General features: G+C 44.1%; 2 protein-coding genes across 5 annotated transcripts; one reads left to right on the top strand and one right to left on the bottom strand.

Annotated features, from left to right (window-relative positions):
• The first annotated feature begins 4,872 nt into the window (after positions 1-4,872).
• Positions 4,873-6,351, top strand: LOC136528334 (VQ motif-containing protein 18-like). The gene has a single exon (XM_066521284.1). The coding sequence runs from the start codon at positions 5,408-5,410 to the stop codon at positions 5,969-5,971; it is 564 nt and encodes a 187-aa protein (XP_066377381.1). The 5' UTR covers positions 4,873-5,407; the 3' UTR covers positions 5,972-6,351.
• Positions 6,352-8,697: 2,346 nt separating this feature from the next.
• LOC136529856 (uncharacterized) lies at positions 8,698-15,939 on the bottom strand. Of its 4 annotated transcripts, none has more exons than XR_010777445.1 (3): positions 15,638-15,938; positions 15,359-15,533; positions 8,698-9,124 (listed from the first exon to the last, which is right to left on the bottom strand). XR_010777445.1 is itself a non-coding variant. In XM_066522908.1 (2 exons), exons 1-2 carry the CDS (start codon positions 15,746-15,748, stop codon positions 15,411-15,413), a joined length of 234 nt encoding a protein of 77 aa, XP_066379005.1. In that variant the 5' UTR covers positions 15,749-15,936; the 3' UTR covers positions 15,039-15,410. The 4 variants fall into 4 exon arrangements, 1 of the variants encoding a protein (XP_066379005.1); XR_010777443.1 differs by lacking the exon at positions 8,698-9,124 and adding an exon at positions 13,684-13,871 and having other exon boundaries at positions 15,638-15,937; XR_010777444.1 differs by lacking the exon at positions 8,698-9,124 and adding an exon at positions 13,887-14,740 and having other exon boundaries at positions 15,638-15,939.
• Positions 15,940-18,469: the final 2,530 nt, after the last annotated feature.

The raw sequence follows: 18,469 nt of genomic DNA, 5'->3' as shown, positions 1-18,469 counted from the left end.
ACTTAATACATTTAATTCATGTTTGCATGTGTCACCTTGATAAGGATTTCCTAGAATTGGGCTTATATCTTGTCTCCTATGGGATTTGCATTGGGTAGTTATGCTAGTGCTCAACTAAACCATAATCTTGTAACTTGACTAATGGTATATGTAATAAACGTTAAAACATGACTTTTTAGCAACTTGGAAACAGGGGGCTGGAGTGTTTAGCTACTTTCTAAATGTTCTAGATTCCTCTCCCTAAGAACTTATCTGTAAGTGATCATCCAGGACTTACAGTACAACTGTGAGAGCTACATGGCTCTGGCTTTAGCTCAGTATGAGGATATTTTCTAGCTTGTTAGTGGTTACCTTTATGGCGTAAGAATGGTTTGACGAATCGGGTATAGTGCGGCCTCTGTCCCCTTGTGTATAGGCTACGCGTCATTGTGCCATCGGGAAGGGGAGCTCTACATCTGTTTGCCGAGTGAATCTAATGGCCCTAACTTGTTAGACAAACCTTTTGAAAGGCTTCATAGTGAACCCTGCCGACCTTCCCAGGTAGTGGGTTAAGAGGCTGATCACCTCGGGCGAAAGGGTAAATCATGACTCACAGTGAAAGTGTACAACCTCTGCAGAGTGTAAAACTGGTATATCAGTCTTGCTCATGGTCACGAGCGGCCTTGGAACATTTACGAAATAGATGTTGAACACTGATGATAAAGATGCTCAATAATGAGTATTGTTTATGCTATTCATTATTCATGTTTACCTGATCATGTGTTTACATGGGTTTGTGATAAACTTTTGCTACTCAATTGCTAAAATCATGACTCATTAAAAGTTAATCGCAGTGAAACTAGTGTCAGCCTTTTGAGCCTCATGAACCCCATGTTATATTTGTTGAGTACGACATGTACTTACGCTTGCTTTACTTTTTAAATCTTTGGAAAAATCCTGGATGGGTACCATATTGCTAGGGTTTGGAGGAATTAGGCTTGTGATCAACCAGTCAGTTGTCCCTGTGGAATTGGAGTCTTCACCCGAAGATCGGAGTTGTCTTTCCGTTGTTTGTTGTTTAAGGTTATATCCTTTATATTAAGTGTGTTATATATTAAGCATTGTCTATTGATATTACCCATATTTGTAGCTGTATGTGAGATTTGACTTCCTGGGCTCACATATGGTGTGTATCTGGTTTTGTGCTTAAAACCGGATGTTACAAAAACATATGCAACATCTAGATAAAAAACGAATGCAACATACGTCTAGAAATAGATGAAACATTTTTGAACAAACGCTTGCAATATGCTTCTGAAACACTTGCTTCATATGCAACATTTGCAATATTCCCCAATCTACTTTTATAAACATCCATAAGAAACAACTGCAGCATACCTTTGAAACGACCGAAACACCTGAAACATACATTTGCATCATACGGGAGTGGAAGCCTGGGCCAGTCGATTCCAGCTGTCAGGATCAAAGCTGGCGGTGTGTGGTGGCGCACGAGCACCACTGCCACTAGCGCCACCGGTAATGGGCTTGGCTCGGTGGAGACGGTGGGGGATGGGGGGAGAGGAGCACCATGGCCGTCGGGGTGGGGGGAGCTCGGTCGCCGGGGTAAGAGAGGGAGCCGCTGGGGGTGGGGAGCCGCGCCGGGGTGGAGGAGAGCCGCCACTCCCCTGCAACACCGCCATGGGAACGGAGCAGAGCGAGGTGTGCAGGAGTTGATTTTGTTTTTTTAGGCGAGCGGTGCATACAGCAGTGAGTGGAGCAAGACGTCCAGAATGGTAGCATTACCGTTCCTGAAAATGTGAAGTGTGTCGAACATTCATTCCCCGACATGATGGCTCATTGGAAAAGGGGATTGTTGCGGGGGTGGGGGTGGGAGGGGGGTTTATAGCGCCGATTGTCATCCAAAATAAAAAATAGTTCAAGCTGGTGTATACAACGCATCTAATTATGTCACATCGATGCTACTCCATCAAAAAGGACCATCAAATCAGAGCTTGAACAATTGCCCTCGAAAAGAAAACTTTTTTGAAAACTAAACAATGGCAATGATGACTTGATTAGCTAATCTATAACTCCATCGAAACTATGCAAGCTGTTCACGTGAGCAAGACACATAAGTATTTTGTTGTCTATGTCAACGTGCCACACAATTTACTAATCCACGGTTCCTATAACAACACGCGAGGTATGCTTCTAGTAGTCATGATAAAGAAAAATCTTCCAATGCAAACTGTCTCATCCTACAAAGCCCCCATGTCGTATTCAGTGTTACTGGCCAATGTCAACTTCCGCGTGATTAATATTACGTGCCTCAATCGATTTGTCTTCTTTTCACCACGGCGAAGGAGGACAAAGGAAGCTACTCCTCTGGCCTCCTATGCGATCCCTGATGCATTTCATAAATGCTAGGGCCCGTTTGGCATGGCTCCTACGGCTCCGGCTCCCGCCTGCAATTCCATTGTTCATTCACTGTAGTGGAAGCCAGATTTCTCTCTCCTTCCCTCTCCCTCTCATAGCCAGCGGCTTCACCGGGGAAGCCAAAAATTTTTGCTCCACCGGCTCCATGAACAGTATCCGAGCTACAGTGAGAAAAGAAAGCAGGAGAGGGAAAATCGGCTCCGAGCTACAGTGTTTCTACAGTGATTGGCGCAGCAGTTGTCGGGCGGAGCCGGAGCTGCCCGGAGTCGTGCCAAACGGGCTCGGAACTCAACCATGTACTAGTAGGCTTTCAAAATTAAAATTGTATGAAGTCAACAGGCACTGTGTAAGCTTGATTAATTTGATAGTCAAGGTAGGTAGCAAAAATTGGAGTGATTAGGTTTCCTTTTCTTGGCGCTGACTCGATCTTATAGACACAGATTTTTATCCATATTACTATTTGATTTGATCGGCACATATATCATATAATACTAAGGGTCTCTTTATTACTACACTCCACCTTTTTCAATTTTGCACCCAACTTCGCTAGTCAAACAGGGACAACTTCATGAACTCTGCTGCAGGAAAATTTTTTTTGGCTAACTATAGGTTTTTTAGGGAGCATCTAAAGAGGTACTCCAGAAACTCTAAATTTTATCGAGTTAGTCTACAGTGGAGTTGGTTGAAAGAATCTTGAACAAACTCTAAGGACACCCTCATTAATAGACTCAACTTGCTAGCTCATATGAACTTAAAAATGGATAAAAATAAAATAACCTAAAATGATAGTACAGGAAAATTTGTAAGCATAGACATATGTATCATAGAAGAGCGTGTGAGCTTAGCTCTTCATAAAAGAACTAGTTTATCATTATCTCTCCTTTATGCATTAAATAAAATATTCGATAAACTTCCTCTATTAATATTGTTGGAGCTACCCTAACAATTGAGTTAATGACGGGTGTGGCCTAGACGCCCAGTCCTACGTGCCAATGAGATAGACTGACTGTAATGAAAAGTGCACCTTCCAATGTGGGAACCGCTGTTAATATGAACCCCAAAACTTGCTTGGAACTGCCGTGTATGGAATTGACCATCTCCGACGACCATGCCGCGCAGAAAGAGGGTAGCAGCGACGGGTGTTTGGTCTTACTCCTATATACATACTCCGTTGGTAATAAAAGAAGATTCACCCCGCCAGTTGATGCAGGGATGTGACGATCGATGCGCAATGATTTACGTGGTCTTGGTCACCACAACTCATCAAGGTAGGCGAGGAGAACAGTGACGGACTTTCGATCGACAAATTCAGAGTGAATGATTTTTTTTATCCAAAATTCAGAGTGAATGATTGATTGTTCCCCTCGCCCTCACGTATGGATCGATCAATCGTGCCTCGCTTTCACCTCTGCAAACTGCAATAACACCAACTCCGACCCAGTTGAGCAGTGAAGGTAGATTCAGCAGAATATACATTTCGCCGCCGTTTTGTCCCGTGGTTCTTGTCTTCTTGGGGACGGGAGCTCTCAGACGCGGACATATGGAATGACCAGCTGGCCGATCCAGCAACAGATCGATTGATTTCTATATGTCGACGAATCGGACTCGGACCAAGCAGCAGCAGAAGCGCAGCGATTGATCATTGATCGATGGGGCACGAGCACGACGCCTACGTATGTCACAACCGCCGGCCACGCACGTCGTGTGCGTGCTTGCGGTTGCACTTGGCACCAAGCAAATGCCAGCCGCCCGGCCAGCCCGTCGACCCGAACCGCGTGAGGCGGCCGGCGGCCTAGCACCAAGCAAATGCACATCTCGCCGGTCGTCATCCCAGCGCGCGGCCAGCGTCGCTGTCAGTTCCTCTTTTTCATCCCATCCGCCGAGAAGCTAGCTAGAGAGTCGCCGCGCGCGCGCACGTGCGCCCCGCCGTGGAACCGAACGGCTGATGCCTGATGGACAGGTGCAGGAGCGATGGGGAGGCTCCCATGGAAAGGAAAGGAAAAATTCAATCCTCGCCACTTGCGCTTTTCGTGTGGGGGGCGGGCGGGCCTCGGGAGAGCAACGTACCTGCCCGTACTGCTGCTGCACTGCTGAGTGTTCAGTTTGATCAGGAGCAGATATTTCTTCATTCCCATGTCAGCACGTAAGTAGGAGTACATGAGTAGTAGTACACCATATTATTTGCAGTGTATTCGTTCGGGTAAATAAGTAGATAATATGCAAGGCAAGAACAGATCAGGCTAGCTACAAGACTTGTGTACAAATATGTGCATCTCCCTACATTTCTCTATCTGGATCTGTGGATAACTTAGTAAGGCAAGAATGGATCGTGCAATAAGATATGTACACTTAGCTTCCTATTATATCTACATAGCATGCATGTGTACAAGTCAATCAACCACCAAAACCAACTAGAATCCACATGCCAACCAGGAGCTATAGGTAGCTAGCGGCTTATATTATGTATGTAGTACAGCAAACCTAAAACAAACCACCACATATCATGTTAAACTATTCACCATTTCGACACTAGAAAAGTGAACCCACATCTGCTGGCTGCTGCCCTTTCTGGACGTACGTGTACATATTCTAGGACACACGTCCGTCCTTTCAAAGTATCTAAAAGGGTGTGTACTTTTGGTATGCATGTAGTCCCCCACGGTGGCACACTTGTGTTGGTGCTGATCCTTCTTCCTTCCTTCCCATTTCAAAACTTGAAAATTGGTTTTCCTCTTGGTCTTTTGCCTTGCGTGTCACATCTCTCCCCTTCTTCTACGATCCCACCTTAATTATATAAACAGCAACCACCTAGCCCTTCTCATCCTACTACACCAAAACCACAACACCATCATCAATTCTTCATCATCGTCTCCGCCTCCGCAGCGCTTCCCTCTTGGTTCTAGCTCTCTCTCTCTCTCTCTCTCTCTCTCTCTCTCTCTCTCTCTCTCTCTCTCTCTCTCTCTCTCTCCATCCACACCCGGCCCACGCACCAATGGGGGAGTACAACGGCAGCGTGAGCACATCATCGACCATGAGGGCGGCGCACCACCGGGGGCTGCCACCACCGCAGACGCGGCCCAAGATAAAGATCATCCACATCATCGCGCCGGAGATCATCAAGACCGATGTCGCCCACTTCCGGGACCTCGTGCAGCGGCTCACCGGCAAGCCTACCACCTGTGCCGCCAGCATCAACAGCCCGGCCGACGACACCGCACCGGTAGAGGAGGAGGAGATGGAGACGACGACGACCAAGAAGAGGCCGAGGCCGCTGGCACCGGCTCCTCCGGTGGCTGATGAGATGAGCGATTTCAAGGTGCAGGAAGAGCGGATCATCAAGAAGAGGAAGATCAAGTGCGAGGTGAAGGTGGAGGAAGGAGCCTTCGGCGACTATGAGCTCGACCGTAGCGACCTGTGGATGGATCTCAACCCGGGAGGGTTCTTGAGCTTCTTGGAGGAGGAGGGCGTCTTCCAGGGCCTGGCTGCTGACCATGACTTCTTGCAGCCTTTCGGCTCGTCCAGGATGGATTTGGTTGGTGAAATGTACGCATCTTGATGATAATTCGTAGGTCCAGAGCTTGAATTCTTGCGTATTTCTTGCTTTTGTGCCGTGAGTGATTTTTTGCACTTTGGTCGAGAATTCGGCCGATTGGATTATTTTTGCCTTTCTTTTTGTTTTTTGGAGGAGGAGGAGGTAACGGTAGTGTTGGAGATTCTTGCACCCCTTGGTTGGTGGTCGCAGGCAAATGATGTGAGTTTAAAGGGATCATGTATAGAAGGACTGGTCATTTGGGTGCTTATGTTTCAGATAGTGAAGCAAATGTAAGCACCCAAATGACCCGTCTAAGGGGAAGAAATCAGAATAGTGATGATGCCAATAATCATATGTATGTAAGGGTCACTGGTGAATTGAAATCATAGAAAAAGATTGATCAATTTGGGGTGGTTCAATTTGTCTCCCAATCTGAATGTAAAATATCTGTCTATGTACTGATCGAGCGCTATGTAACTAAGTTGAAAGTGACCTGGAAGGCTGGAAGGATCAGAACAGTGACCCTCAGCAATTGGATGCTATCAAGATGATTAAGCTATTGTTCGCGCAATGCAGCTACACCCTTGATCATCACTCCACCATTGAGCATAATTAAAAGCTGCCCAGCCCTGAGCCCCTGACAAGGCCGACCTCCATGGTTCAACTAATTAGATCGCCAATTGGCACCACGGTGCAGATGCCTTCTCTTTCATGAGCAGCAATCTAGTTAAATGTCATTTTCAGTGGACATGCATCCAGAGAAGACTCTGATTAAATGTTTGTTAGAAGTCCACCTATTGCAAAGGATATGAACAAACAGGTGGGTACGAATGTGTGCAGAGCTAGCTAGACAATGATTTCTTTGATGGGAATAACCCGGGTTTTTTATGCCATTCCTCTATGTTAAGTCTTTGCTCGTCTGGATGGGTGTTGTGCTTGACAATATGCAGTGGTGTGTAAGTTGGCTGGAAGAAAACGACTCTTGCATAAGATAATGGGCCTCTAGGCACTATGTTTGCATATTTAATAGGTATTCGATGTTCTGCTATCCTAAACAAGATCCAGTGGTGTTCTTTTATTGAGTCTGAATTTGGAAACACTTTATATGGCAGTCTAATATGTAGTTGAGGGAACAGACATACATGGGGGCACTGAAGGCCTGAAGGGCATCATATGAATTCACTAATAAAAGAAAGTTACAGATGAACAGATTTAAGTATCCATTATACTAAAATTTATGCCCTGATTGGGAGGGTTTTTCCTCCCAAAACGGCTCCAGCTTCTACAGAAGCTTGTGCATTATACAAGAAACTGTTTTCTCTCTTCCCCAAATGAACTAGAAACAGCTGGTAAAAGCCCTCCTAAACTGGTCCTTGGTTTCCATTCAGCTCCATGTCAAACAATGAACAGAAATTCAAAAAATATCTAGGTTCTTTTATGACACATCTTCTCCCTAGAAAAAAAAGCCTAGGGATGTCATCTACAAGCTTCAACCTCACTTTCTGCCTTTAATTGAAAAAATTTGCTTTCAGCATTAACTAAATGAGTGCTCGACTTACCTCTCTGAAAGTCACATCCATCCCCTTTGTCCACATTATGTTACCTCTCATTTATCCCCCTTACAGTGGTTTAATTCAGTAAGTATTGGATTCATGCATCTCCCTCCATTTCTCTGGATTTTTAAGGTTTTAATTGGTTAAGTACTTTGGCATACCCCACTAACCATATCCCTCCAAGAGTAAAATGTTGGATATCCATCAGTCCTACCTTTTAGTAACTCCAAATATCAAATGCATGTATCAACTATGTGTCCAAAAGGGGTCTTTTAGACTGGTATACTTCTTTGTTTTATAGTATAGACAGTTGTCTCCACACAACCACCAGACAGAAAGGTTAGCTTTAGAAAATTGTACAAGTGGGCTCTTTTTAATCAATTTCAGAGGTCAAGACACACAGGATGCTAAATAAATCAGTTCTCCTTATCCATGAAAGAGACTTTCTGGAAAATCAGGAGCAGTTGTTTCCTGTAATCCTGTGTGAACTATGAGATGCGGTAGCTAATTTAACCATTACATTGCTGCCAACCTATAAAGAAGTCAGACACACATGACATGATGAGGTAAATTTTACATTGCACAGTTCTCTGTTTGTTTTTCGGTATGCAGTGAGATTTAAAAAAGGTTCGTGGAAACTTGGTAATAGTTGCATGCATCACTAAGGCAAGTTTAGTACCAAAAAAATAGAAAAATCAGTCAACTACACGGATGATATTTTAAATGCGTCTATTTAACTATTGAAAAACATCTGTTGGAGCAACCCAAGTTGCTGTCCTTAATGCTGTACCAGCGGGCGGCTAACCACTGAATAATTTCCAAATCAAATTTATTGTCAAAAGAGATGCATTAATAAAGTAGAATTTTGCTATTGGTTGGACCCAAGCCCATGAATGAGATTTTCTAAAAAAAAATGCAATATTCAACCATCATGATCTCAAGCTGTGATGTCATGCAATGAACATCAGCAAGGGTACTATTCTTTAACATCTCGTGGAGAGTATTTATTTTTGTTCTTGTGAACAGTAAATCTTCTTTTCTTTGACATGTAATGATGATATGCACTCAATAAATTGTTAAAGAAATGCTATAGAAAAAAAAAAGCTGTCAACTGGATTTGCAGGTTGTTTTCTCAAGACAGTAAGTTATAACTGAAAACAGGAATAAGTATCAATAGGAAAAATAAGAGCCTAACAGCAAAGTAGAATCACCTTATGTTTGCTTCACCGTGTTGCCATGCTTATAATTCTTCTACATAAATAATGAAACGTTCCTTGTGGAAAGAAAACTACTGAAGAAAACTTATCTCTGAATAATTAATCGAAGTGACTTCTGCCTTGTATGCTGGCCTGATGCGTATGTGCTTGACCCAATTGTCAACTCATAATTAAAGGTGACATCTAAATATGTGAGGTACTAAATAGCAAGTTGGTGATACCGGACAAGGATAGATGCAACCCTTCTGAATCCTGATCCTTCCTCCTGGTTTCCCCCCAAAATCCACACAGGCAGGTGCAGGCAACCCCTCTAAACCACTTTCCACTAGAGTTACGGTAGTGGTTGGCAGCCGACTAGGGCGGCAGCGCCTGTTTCGGTATCTCCGGGCCCCATCAAGCAAGTAGACCTACTTGTCCCAAAAAGAAATGGAAGCTGATTAGTGTCCTAAAAGATCAGTGATCAGGAGTCAGGGTGGTATGGTGACAGGGCATCTAACAAGACTAGGTGTAAGCACGTGGCTTATACACAGAGCCAGAAAACCACCAGCAGTTTGGAGACAGGCAGCCAGGAATTCCCTGGGATATGGGTTTCGCTGCACTGAATGTGGATAGACAGCACCAATTACCACAACTGAAGATTAGTTCAGTATGTGGTTAGTTGTAATACTTGGCCTATTTGATGCCACATGTGGAGATTTGCCAGGGCAGATGCTCACAGGATCACAGAGAGCAAGAGTAATCAACACAACAGGTTGTGTGACAGCACTATTGGTTGTCAATGTGAAACCATGCTTTCCAGCGGAAGTGACTGAGCAAGAAGTTTGAAAAGCTAATCTCTGGAGTACAGTACCAATGATCCTGATAAGACTCAATTTGACATTTACACACTTTTTGCCGATCACTGTCAGGGAGTCTGCGGACAGAAACAACATAGGAATTTGAAAGGAAATGACTAAACTTATGAATTAAGGAAACAAATTTCTAGGGCCGAAGCAATTGCTTCTACATGTGAAGATCCATAGCTAATCCGTATTTGTTTCATGGACTATTTTTTCTTTTACACCCACTTGTTCCTTCAGATAGCGACATATGAAGAGCAGCAGAAGAATCTGACCTGAGTTTTTTTTTTCTTTTTTAAAAAGGTACACCATGCTTTCCAGCAGATGTGGCTGAGCAAGAAGTTTGAAAAGCTAATCTATGGAGTACAGTACCAATGATCCTGATAAGACTCAATTTGACATTTACACACTTTTTGTCGATCATTGTCAGGGAGTCTGAGGACAGAAACAACATAGGAATTTGAAAGGAAATGACTAAACTCATGAATTAAGGAAACAAATTTCTAGGGCCGAAACAATTGCTTCTACATGTGAAGATCCATAGCTAATCCATATTTGTTCCATCGATTTTTTTTTCTTTTAACTCCGCCTATGGTGGGGCGCCTTTGGTGTCCCAGCATAGCAGGTCCCAAGCCCTGGTAAAGGAGGAGGGTTGTGTTAGGCGCGGCGAGCCAATGTAAAAACTTAGCCACTTTAATGGAGATGAAACCCAAAAGAATCCTGTTGGGGCGTAACCCTCTTAACGCCGCGCCATGTCGGAACCCGGGTATGGTGTTAAATGAGCAAGGGCCGGGTCGTCACCCCCGTGACGCGCCGTGTCGCGATCTGGACACGGTGTCAAGTGAGCAAGGATCGGGTCATCACATCCTTAGTGGCGCGCCACATCGGCGCCCAGGTGTGGTGCAAAATGAGCAAGGGTCTTCACACCTACCTCGGCGGGTGCGAAGGGTAAGGAAGCTAGTCGAGCCAACTAGGATCCGTTTAGGTAGCTGGAATGTAGGGTCCCTTATAGGTAAGTTAAGAGAGTTAGTGGACACAACGGTTAGGAGGCGTGTAAATATCTTATGCGTCCAAGAGACTAAATAGAAGGGGCAGAAGGCGTAGGAGGTGGACAATACTAGCTTCAAGCTCTAGTACACAGGGACAACTTCAAATAAAAATAGAGTAGGAGTTTTGATTGATAAGAGCCTCAAGGATGGTGTGGAGGAGGTGAGAAGGCAAGGGGATAGGATCATCTTAGTTAAACTTGTCATTAGTGATATGGTCTTAAACGTAATCAGTGCGTATGCCCCCCAAGTAGGCCATGATGAGAGTGCTAAGCGGCTTTTCTGGGAAGATTTAGATCGCTTGGTTAGAACTGTCCCTAGTAGCGAGAAGCTCTTTATAGGAGGTGATCTTAATGGCCATGTAGGTACATCAAGTGCAGGTTTCAAGGCGGTTCATGGGGGTTTGGGATATGGACATATGGTAGTAGGAACCAGGAGGGAGAGAAAGTCTTAGACTTCGTCATAGCTTTTGATCTAATGATAGCTAACACTTTCTTCCATAAGAGACAGTCCCATTTAGTGACCTTTATTAGCGGCCAGTACTCTAGTCCAATCGACTTTATCCTTACAAGAAGAGGGATAAACGAACATGCGTGGACTGTAAGGTGATACCTGAAGAATGTGTGGTCGCTCAACACAAGCTGGTGGTGGCTGACTTCCACTTTCTGGTGCAAGCTCGTGGAAACAAACAAGCAGGGTTGCTAGAACGAAGTGGTGGAAATTAGAAGGGGAGGCATCAAAGGTCTTTAAGGAAAAGGTCATTGAAGAGGGCCATTGGAATGATGAAGGTGATGCAAACAGCATGTGGGAGAAGATGGCAACATGCGTTCGGAAGGTTGCTTCAGAGGTGCTTGGAGTGACCAAAGGGAGCGGATGCGACTCGAAAGGCACTTGGTGGTGGAATGAAGATGTGCAAAAGGCTATTAAGGAAAAGAAGAAGTGCTATAAACGCTTGTATCATGACAGGTGTGCAAACAACATAGAGAAGTACAAGGTAGCAAAGAAGACTGCAAAACGTGCGGTGACTGAGGCAAAGGGGCGGGCCTATGAGGACATTTACCGACGTTTGAGTACGAAGAAAGGAGAGAAGGACAATTATAGGATGGCTAGGGCTCGCGATAGGAAGACAAGGGACTTCAACCAAGTCAAATGCATAAAGGATGAGAGAGAGCAGCTCTTGGTGAAGGAGGATGAGATCAGACATAGATGGCAAGAGTATTTTGATAAATTATTCAATGGTGAGAATGAGAACACCATCGTTCAGCTGAACGACTCGTTTAATGACACTAACAGGCGCTTTGTGCGGAGGATTCAAGAATCGGAGGTCAGAGAAGCCTTGAAAAGGATGAAAGGGGCAAAGCGATGGGCCCTGATGGTATCCCAATCAAGGTGTGGAGATGTCTCGGGGATATAGCTATAGTATGGCTAACCAAGATGTTCAACAATATTTTTCGATCGAACAAGATGGCTGAGGAGTGGAGAAGAAGCATATTGGTACCAATCTACAAGAACAAGGGAGATATCCAAAGTTATACTAATTATCGAGGAATTAAGTTTGATGAGCCACACTATAAAGTTATGGGAGAGAGTCATCGAGCAGCGCCTGCGAGGAACGACGCAGATATCAACAAACCAATTTGGTTTCATGCCCGGAAGGTCAACCACAGAAGCAATCTTCTTAATAAGACATGTTATGGAGCGGTTTAAAGAGCAGAAGAAGGACCTCCACTTGGTTTTCATTGACTTGGAGAAGGCTTATGACAGGATACCAAAAAATGTTACGTCTTTGAACAAAGATAAAATCCCATCAAAGTACGTGACCCTCATCGAGGACATGTACAACAATGTTGTGACTAGTGTTCGAACAAACGATGGTAACACAGATTACTTCCCGATTAAAATTGGACTTCATCAAGGGTCAGCCTTAAGCCCGTGTCTCTTTGCCTTGGTAATGGATGAGGTTACTAGAAACATACAAGAGGATATCCCTTGGTGTATGTTGTTCGCTGATGATGTAGTGTTAGTGGACGAAAACCGGGCGGGAGTAAATAGAAAACTAGAGTTATGGCGGCAGACCCTTGAGTCTAAAGGTTTTAGATTGAGCAGAACTAAAACCGAATACATGAAATGCGACTTTGGCGGAGTTGTACAGGAGGAGGGAGATGTGAATTTGGAAGGTCAAGTAGTGCCTAAGAAGGATACCTTTCGGTATCTAGGATCGATGCTACAGAGGGATGGAGATATTGATGCGGACGTTAGCCATAGAATCAAAGCAGGGTGGATCAAGTGGCGACAAGTTTCTGGCATTCTCTGTGACAAGAGGGTACCACAAAAGCTAAAAGGCAAGTTCTATAGAACGGCAATTAGACCGGCTATGTTGTATGGAGCAGAATGTTGGCCTACAAAGATTCGACATGTTCAACAACTGAGTGTTGCAGAAATGCGTATGTTGCGATGGATTTGCGGTCACACAAGAATGGACCGAGTTCAGAACGATGATATACATGATCGCCTAGAGGTAGCACCAATTGAAGAAAAACTTGTCCAACATCGGTTGAGGTGGTTTGGCCATGTCCAAAGGAGACCTCCAGAGGCACCAGTGCATTGTGGAGTCCTAAGCCAAGCTAATAATATGAGAGGTAGAGGAAGACCGAAATTGACATGGGGAGAGGCAATAAAAAGAGATTTGAAAGCTTGGGATATACTTAGAGATTTATGTTTGAATAGGAGTACTTAGAAAGCAGCTATTGAAGTGCCTGAACGGTGACTTGGGGCTTTTGGTGTGTTTCAACTCTAGCCTACCCCAACTTGCTTAGGACTGAAAGGCTATGTTGTTGTTGTTGTTGTTGTTGAATATTTTTTTTCTTTTACACCCACTTGTTCCTTCAGATAGCGACATATGAAGGGCAGCAGAAGAATCTGGCCTGAGATTTTTTTCTTTTTTAAAAAAGTACAGGTAACTGTTGGCAATATGAAAAAAAACACATAAAAATGGTAGGTACAGAAAAACCATCAAATTTTCAATGCTCCTTCGTTGCATGGATAATGTTGATGAGATCAAATAGATTGCAAAGCAGTACGTGCAGATAGACATCAAAGTATATTCATATTTGACATTCATACATTGACCCCAACATTGCACTCCAATGGTGCATTTTTCTTGAAAACAAAAAAAAAGGACAGCAACAAGCCAAAAGTACATGTTGATCTTATGTCTCTACATCTGAAAAAAAGGAGTGGACTCCTGTGCCCCAGTGCCCTATGTTATTCTGCGAAAAGGGTATGTACAGTATTTGGTTCAGTTCCGGCTAAATAAGTAAACCTGGTGTGGATTTTCAGGATGTAATGAGAACTGATATCATGGTGAAGGATGAACCACAGTATGAGAAAAATCTATCACTAACGCAACATGAAGAACTGCTCCAAAGAGGTATAATATGTAAGGCTAACTAGTATTCAGTGTTCCTTGTGTAAATTTTTCAAGTATTATAGCCTTCTAGAGAGTTCTAGAGAACTTTAGCACACACAAATCATGGCATTAGTGGATCTTGATATAGCCAGAAAACGCTATCACAGACATAGTGATAAGCCACAACATGAGGAATTGCAAAAACAGTAAGAAACCTTTTCCAGAACTTCAACAGTCACAAACCATAGTAGTCTTAAAATGTCAGATAAATTTGGATATGTGTTGTTGCTCTTGTAGATGCAATTCAGGCCCTTATCACTAGCATTTGGCATTTACCTAGACTCTTAGTGATGAAAATTTATAGGATTGATCAGTCAGGGATTTCACTGCCATTTTTGCAACATTAGTCAAGTTCAGAGGTTGGGCAATCAGTGCATGTTACTTGAGAGAAATAGCATTTCTGATCTGAGCTATATCTTAAGTTGCATTTTTTTTTTCTGTTTCCAAATATACGACTAGTAGCAACCAAAAGTGCACGAGTTGGAGAGTTGAATAAAGGGCGTACCCAGTGCAGAGAGCTCCCGCTCTGTGCGGGGTCTGGGGAAGGGCGTCAGTGGCAAGCCTTACCCTCGCTTGTGCAATGCGAGGAGACCGCGACTCGAACCCGGGACCTTCCGATCACAGGCGGTAAGACTCTACCGCTTGCACCAGGCCCGAGAGTTGAATGCACTACAATAATTCAAACTCACATTAAGCAATCAAATGCTAGAAAGAAAGATATTTATCATTTAGTTTTTAAGCACCTAGACACCTAGCCATTACAGGTTCATTCCTCAAGAAAAGCCTTCTGTAATATTTACTCTATTCAAATTGTGCCTTACCTTAGCGGAGTGATGCCTGAAAAATTTATCAACCTTTTATGTTATTACCATGCCCACTCTTTGAAGGGGTGTTCTGTTCTTGAACCATCCAAAGTTTTGTCTTGCTGCTGAGTGGCCCAATTAAGCAGCACTACTGAGATCGCGTCAATCGAAGAATCTATCAATTCAGTAATAATAAAGCCACCTATGCTTAGTTGTTTTTGTTTACAGCTCAATCAGAAAGAACCAAAGCACTATGCCCTGGCAGAGTTGGATTTTTGGCTGCGCCAGATGACTATGTACGCTTCAACAAAATGTATAGTAGATTACAGCCATGGAACCAGATCATAATACAATGAACTCAAAACTGAACAATGCAAGCTAAAAGGGGATAGAAATGGCCGGAATGAACCCATAAAATTCAATGTGTACCTCACGCATGGACTCTCGCAAAGTCAAGCTAGTAGTAGCAGGTAGCAGCTCGTACCTAACAGCTCAGGGAAGAGCAGGCGCAACGCAAGAGGGGAAGGATGTCGGCGTCACGAGTCGGGCAGGAGCTGGGCTTTATCCTCCCGCTGCGCCTCGTCCTGCAGCTGCTGCGCCTCCTTGGCCTTGGCAAGCATATGCGCCTCGTACCTCCGCAGCCTCTCCTCCATCCTCGCCTGCAAGCAAGAGAAATGCTGAGTGAGCACACCGGAAAACCTGCGACAGCGCTAGACATAGGGTGAGGGGAGTAGGGCAGGGCGGGGCAGGGGATCGGGCGTGCCTTGTAGGAGGTCTCGACGCGGTGCATGACGTAGAACCCGAGCACGCCACCGAGGATGGTGCCGGCCATCAGGCGCACGTTAGCCCACCGCCGCGACCCCGGCGGCGCCATCGCTCACCAATCACCACCAACCTGACACCGCGCCGCCTTCAGCCGCCGCCGCCACCGCCGGGAGTAGGAAGGTGCGAGAGGAAGAGGAGCGGAGGGAGATCAGGGCGACGGGCGGCAGACGCGTCGGGCCGAGAAGAGGACAGGGTGGGCCGAGCTGACAACTGTACTGGCGTCTGGAGACGGCCCGCGATCCGCTTTTTCACCAAATCGATCTCGAGCCAGTGGCTATTAGCGAGCCCGTGAAGAGGAAAGAGGATCCCGTTGGCCGTTGCATTTGCATGGCGCATGCGGGTTTTTTATTTTTTTGGAAGGCTTGCTGTGTTGATCACTATTCTGTGCACTAGCCCAATAGGGCACTAGCCCAATAGCCCAATAGGGCATGTGAATTAGAGTGACGCTGTCGTAGAATTTTTTTTATATATATTTGCAGTATTGTTAAAGTTCTTTTTTGCAAAGGTAATTGTCAAAGACTTTTACTATTTATCTATTGACATATTTTTTTGGTACTAAATCTGTCATATTTTTATATGTTTGATTATACTTTAAGATTTATGCTACAACTGTCTACTGGGTCGTATAAATAATCTGACAGATTTGACCACATAAAATATGTCGACAGATAATCAGACACTTTCTTGTCAAATGTCAAATAACTTTTTCACTCACATCACCAATTGAAGGAAAATCGTGGGATTTAAGGTTAGATATAAGCGTGTGTTTGATTCGAGAACCAGATGGGATCGGACTGTACTGTGTTTACTGACTTCAACTATATGAACTTTCACTAAGTTTTCTAAAGCGTTCATGAGTCAAACCTAACCTATAGGGAAAAACCTCGAGCGCTTTGGAAGGTTGGCCTTGAGTGCTCTCGTTGGCCCTATTTGGCTTACCCCATATTCGATTTGTTCGGCTTCTTTTTCAGTCGGAACAGTGTTTTTCAGCCGGTTTCAAACCAGTGAGTTATCAACGGATGCCAAATGATTAGCATCAACCCTTTACAGTCGATCAGCACAGCCATGCAAGAAGCAGCATTCTTATCCTGTTCAGATGGATATCGTCGTCTTCATCAATCATTCTTTCTGCAGAGCGATCCAAAGAAGAATGTTTAGGTTGATAGCTTATTATATGATCACTAGCCATAGATCTAGCATACCTACTGATATATTGATGAAGTGTAAACCCCCGAACATATACTAGTTTGAGATTAACAGATAGAGTGAGAGAGATAGAGGTTGAGGAGGTGTAAACCATCGGCCGCATTCGTGGAAGACGAGCTGGCCATGGGGTTGCTTGACGGTGGCGCGGTGAAGACCGACGGTGAAGGTGTTGTCTCGGTGACGGCGGTGCAGAGGCGGCGGTGTCCGGTGGTGGTCTTCTCATCGCTGGCAGCACCCCTCTTAGATCGGTTAGGGTTTAGGGACTGTAGGTAGGGCGTCTTGCGGCTCAGGTGAACCTCGTGCCTTGTGCCCCGGCCCCTACCTCCCTTTTTATGGCGCTGTGCGACGGGGGCCACCAACTATAGAATGGTTGGACACCCCCGATCAGGGCGCGAATCCAAGAGCCCAATCAGCCGGGTTGGAGATCATCTAACACAGGTGCCATTGTGCAGGGTCTACTGGATGCTTCGATCGGTTCCATCTCATGTTCTCTGGGCTCTGCCGCTCTGGCTGACTGATTGCCTGAACCGTAACGTCTGTTCAGCTGATAGTTTCTGCAACTGATAAACCGATTGATGTTATTTTGTTATAAGAGAAAAACATTGTACGCGAACAAGGTAAAAATGTGTGTGTTGTTTTAAATCCTTGGACTGACGTGCCGATGCAATGATGATAATCATTATTCAGAGGAAAAGACCTAGTGCGAGCAGTTAACTGACAATAATGGTCTTCGCACGGCAAAAATGTTTATGATCTCTTTCGATGAAATTAATCAACTTTGATGTAAATAAAAGTAATTGATCAACTCGTATTCCTACGTTATGGCCTCTGAGAGTCAGTACATGCAAGGGAGTTACGAGTGAATTGTCAGTCTTTATTTAGATGCATATAACTTTGATGTAAAACATCATTAAAAACACACGTATTTGTCGTAGTGGCGAACGTAGCGTGTCTTACAGAGGTTCGTCCAACCACTTCTAGTTACGTGACGTCCCTGATTAAGTTTAGTGTACGTATTTGAATGACCCAAAAGCTACCTCAGTTACAAACTAGAAAGGCAGAATAAAGTGAACGACTTCGAGTGTCAAGATGAGTAAGCGTGTGTGCCTAAGTGCTTTTGGTCGTCGCTTTCCAAAAGAGAGTGTTGTTTTGATTTTTGAAACGAATCTAGTTGTTTTGATTGAATCAAGTTTTACTTCAATACTCAACACTCGATCCGTTCTGAATTATACGTCTTTTCTATAAATAAATATATAACTTTTATAAAAATATCATGAATGATTGGAATATGCTTTTGAAATACGTTTTTAGGAGTAAATTATCAGAAACTTTTGGAGATGATCTTTTTTATTCCTTTTAAAACTTTTTTAGAAGTTGAAAAACGTTATGTTTTTAGGAAGAAAAAATAGAACACGCTCTAAGTGCATATAAAAGTTTGTATTAAAAAAGCAAAAACGACTTATATAAATTGAAACGGAGAGAGTAACACTTATCGCTTGTTACGAGACAACGCTATCTCATGTTCAGACTTTTACTTGTCTTTTTACTCACAAAAAAACTTCTC

This window comes from Miscanthus floridulus, chromosome 19 (assembly GCF_019320115.1).
Source record: "Miscanthus floridulus cultivar M001 chromosome 19, ASM1932011v1, whole genome shotgun sequence".
Taxonomy (NCBI): domain Eukaryota; kingdom Viridiplantae; phylum Streptophyta; class Magnoliopsida; order Poales; family Poaceae; genus Miscanthus; species Miscanthus floridulus.
The sequence above is the reverse complement of the archived record's forward strand: the minus strand, read 5'-3'. Positions and strand labels throughout refer to the sequence as shown.

Bases quoted from the DNA above. Each gene is read 5' to 3' on its own strand.
- LOC136528334 (XM_066521284.1), top strand. From the start codon at position 5,408: ATGGGGGAGTACAACGGCAGCGTGAGCACATCATCGACCATGAGGGCG.
- LOC136529856 (XM_066522908.1), bottom strand. From the start codon at position 15,748: ATGGCGCCGCCGGGGTCGCGGCGGTGGGCTAACGTGCGCCTGATGGCC. The intron at 15,534-15,637 runs GCACGCCCGATC...TCTTGCTTGCAG, and splicing joins GCGTCGAGACCTCCTACAAG to GCGAGGATGGAGGAGAGGCT.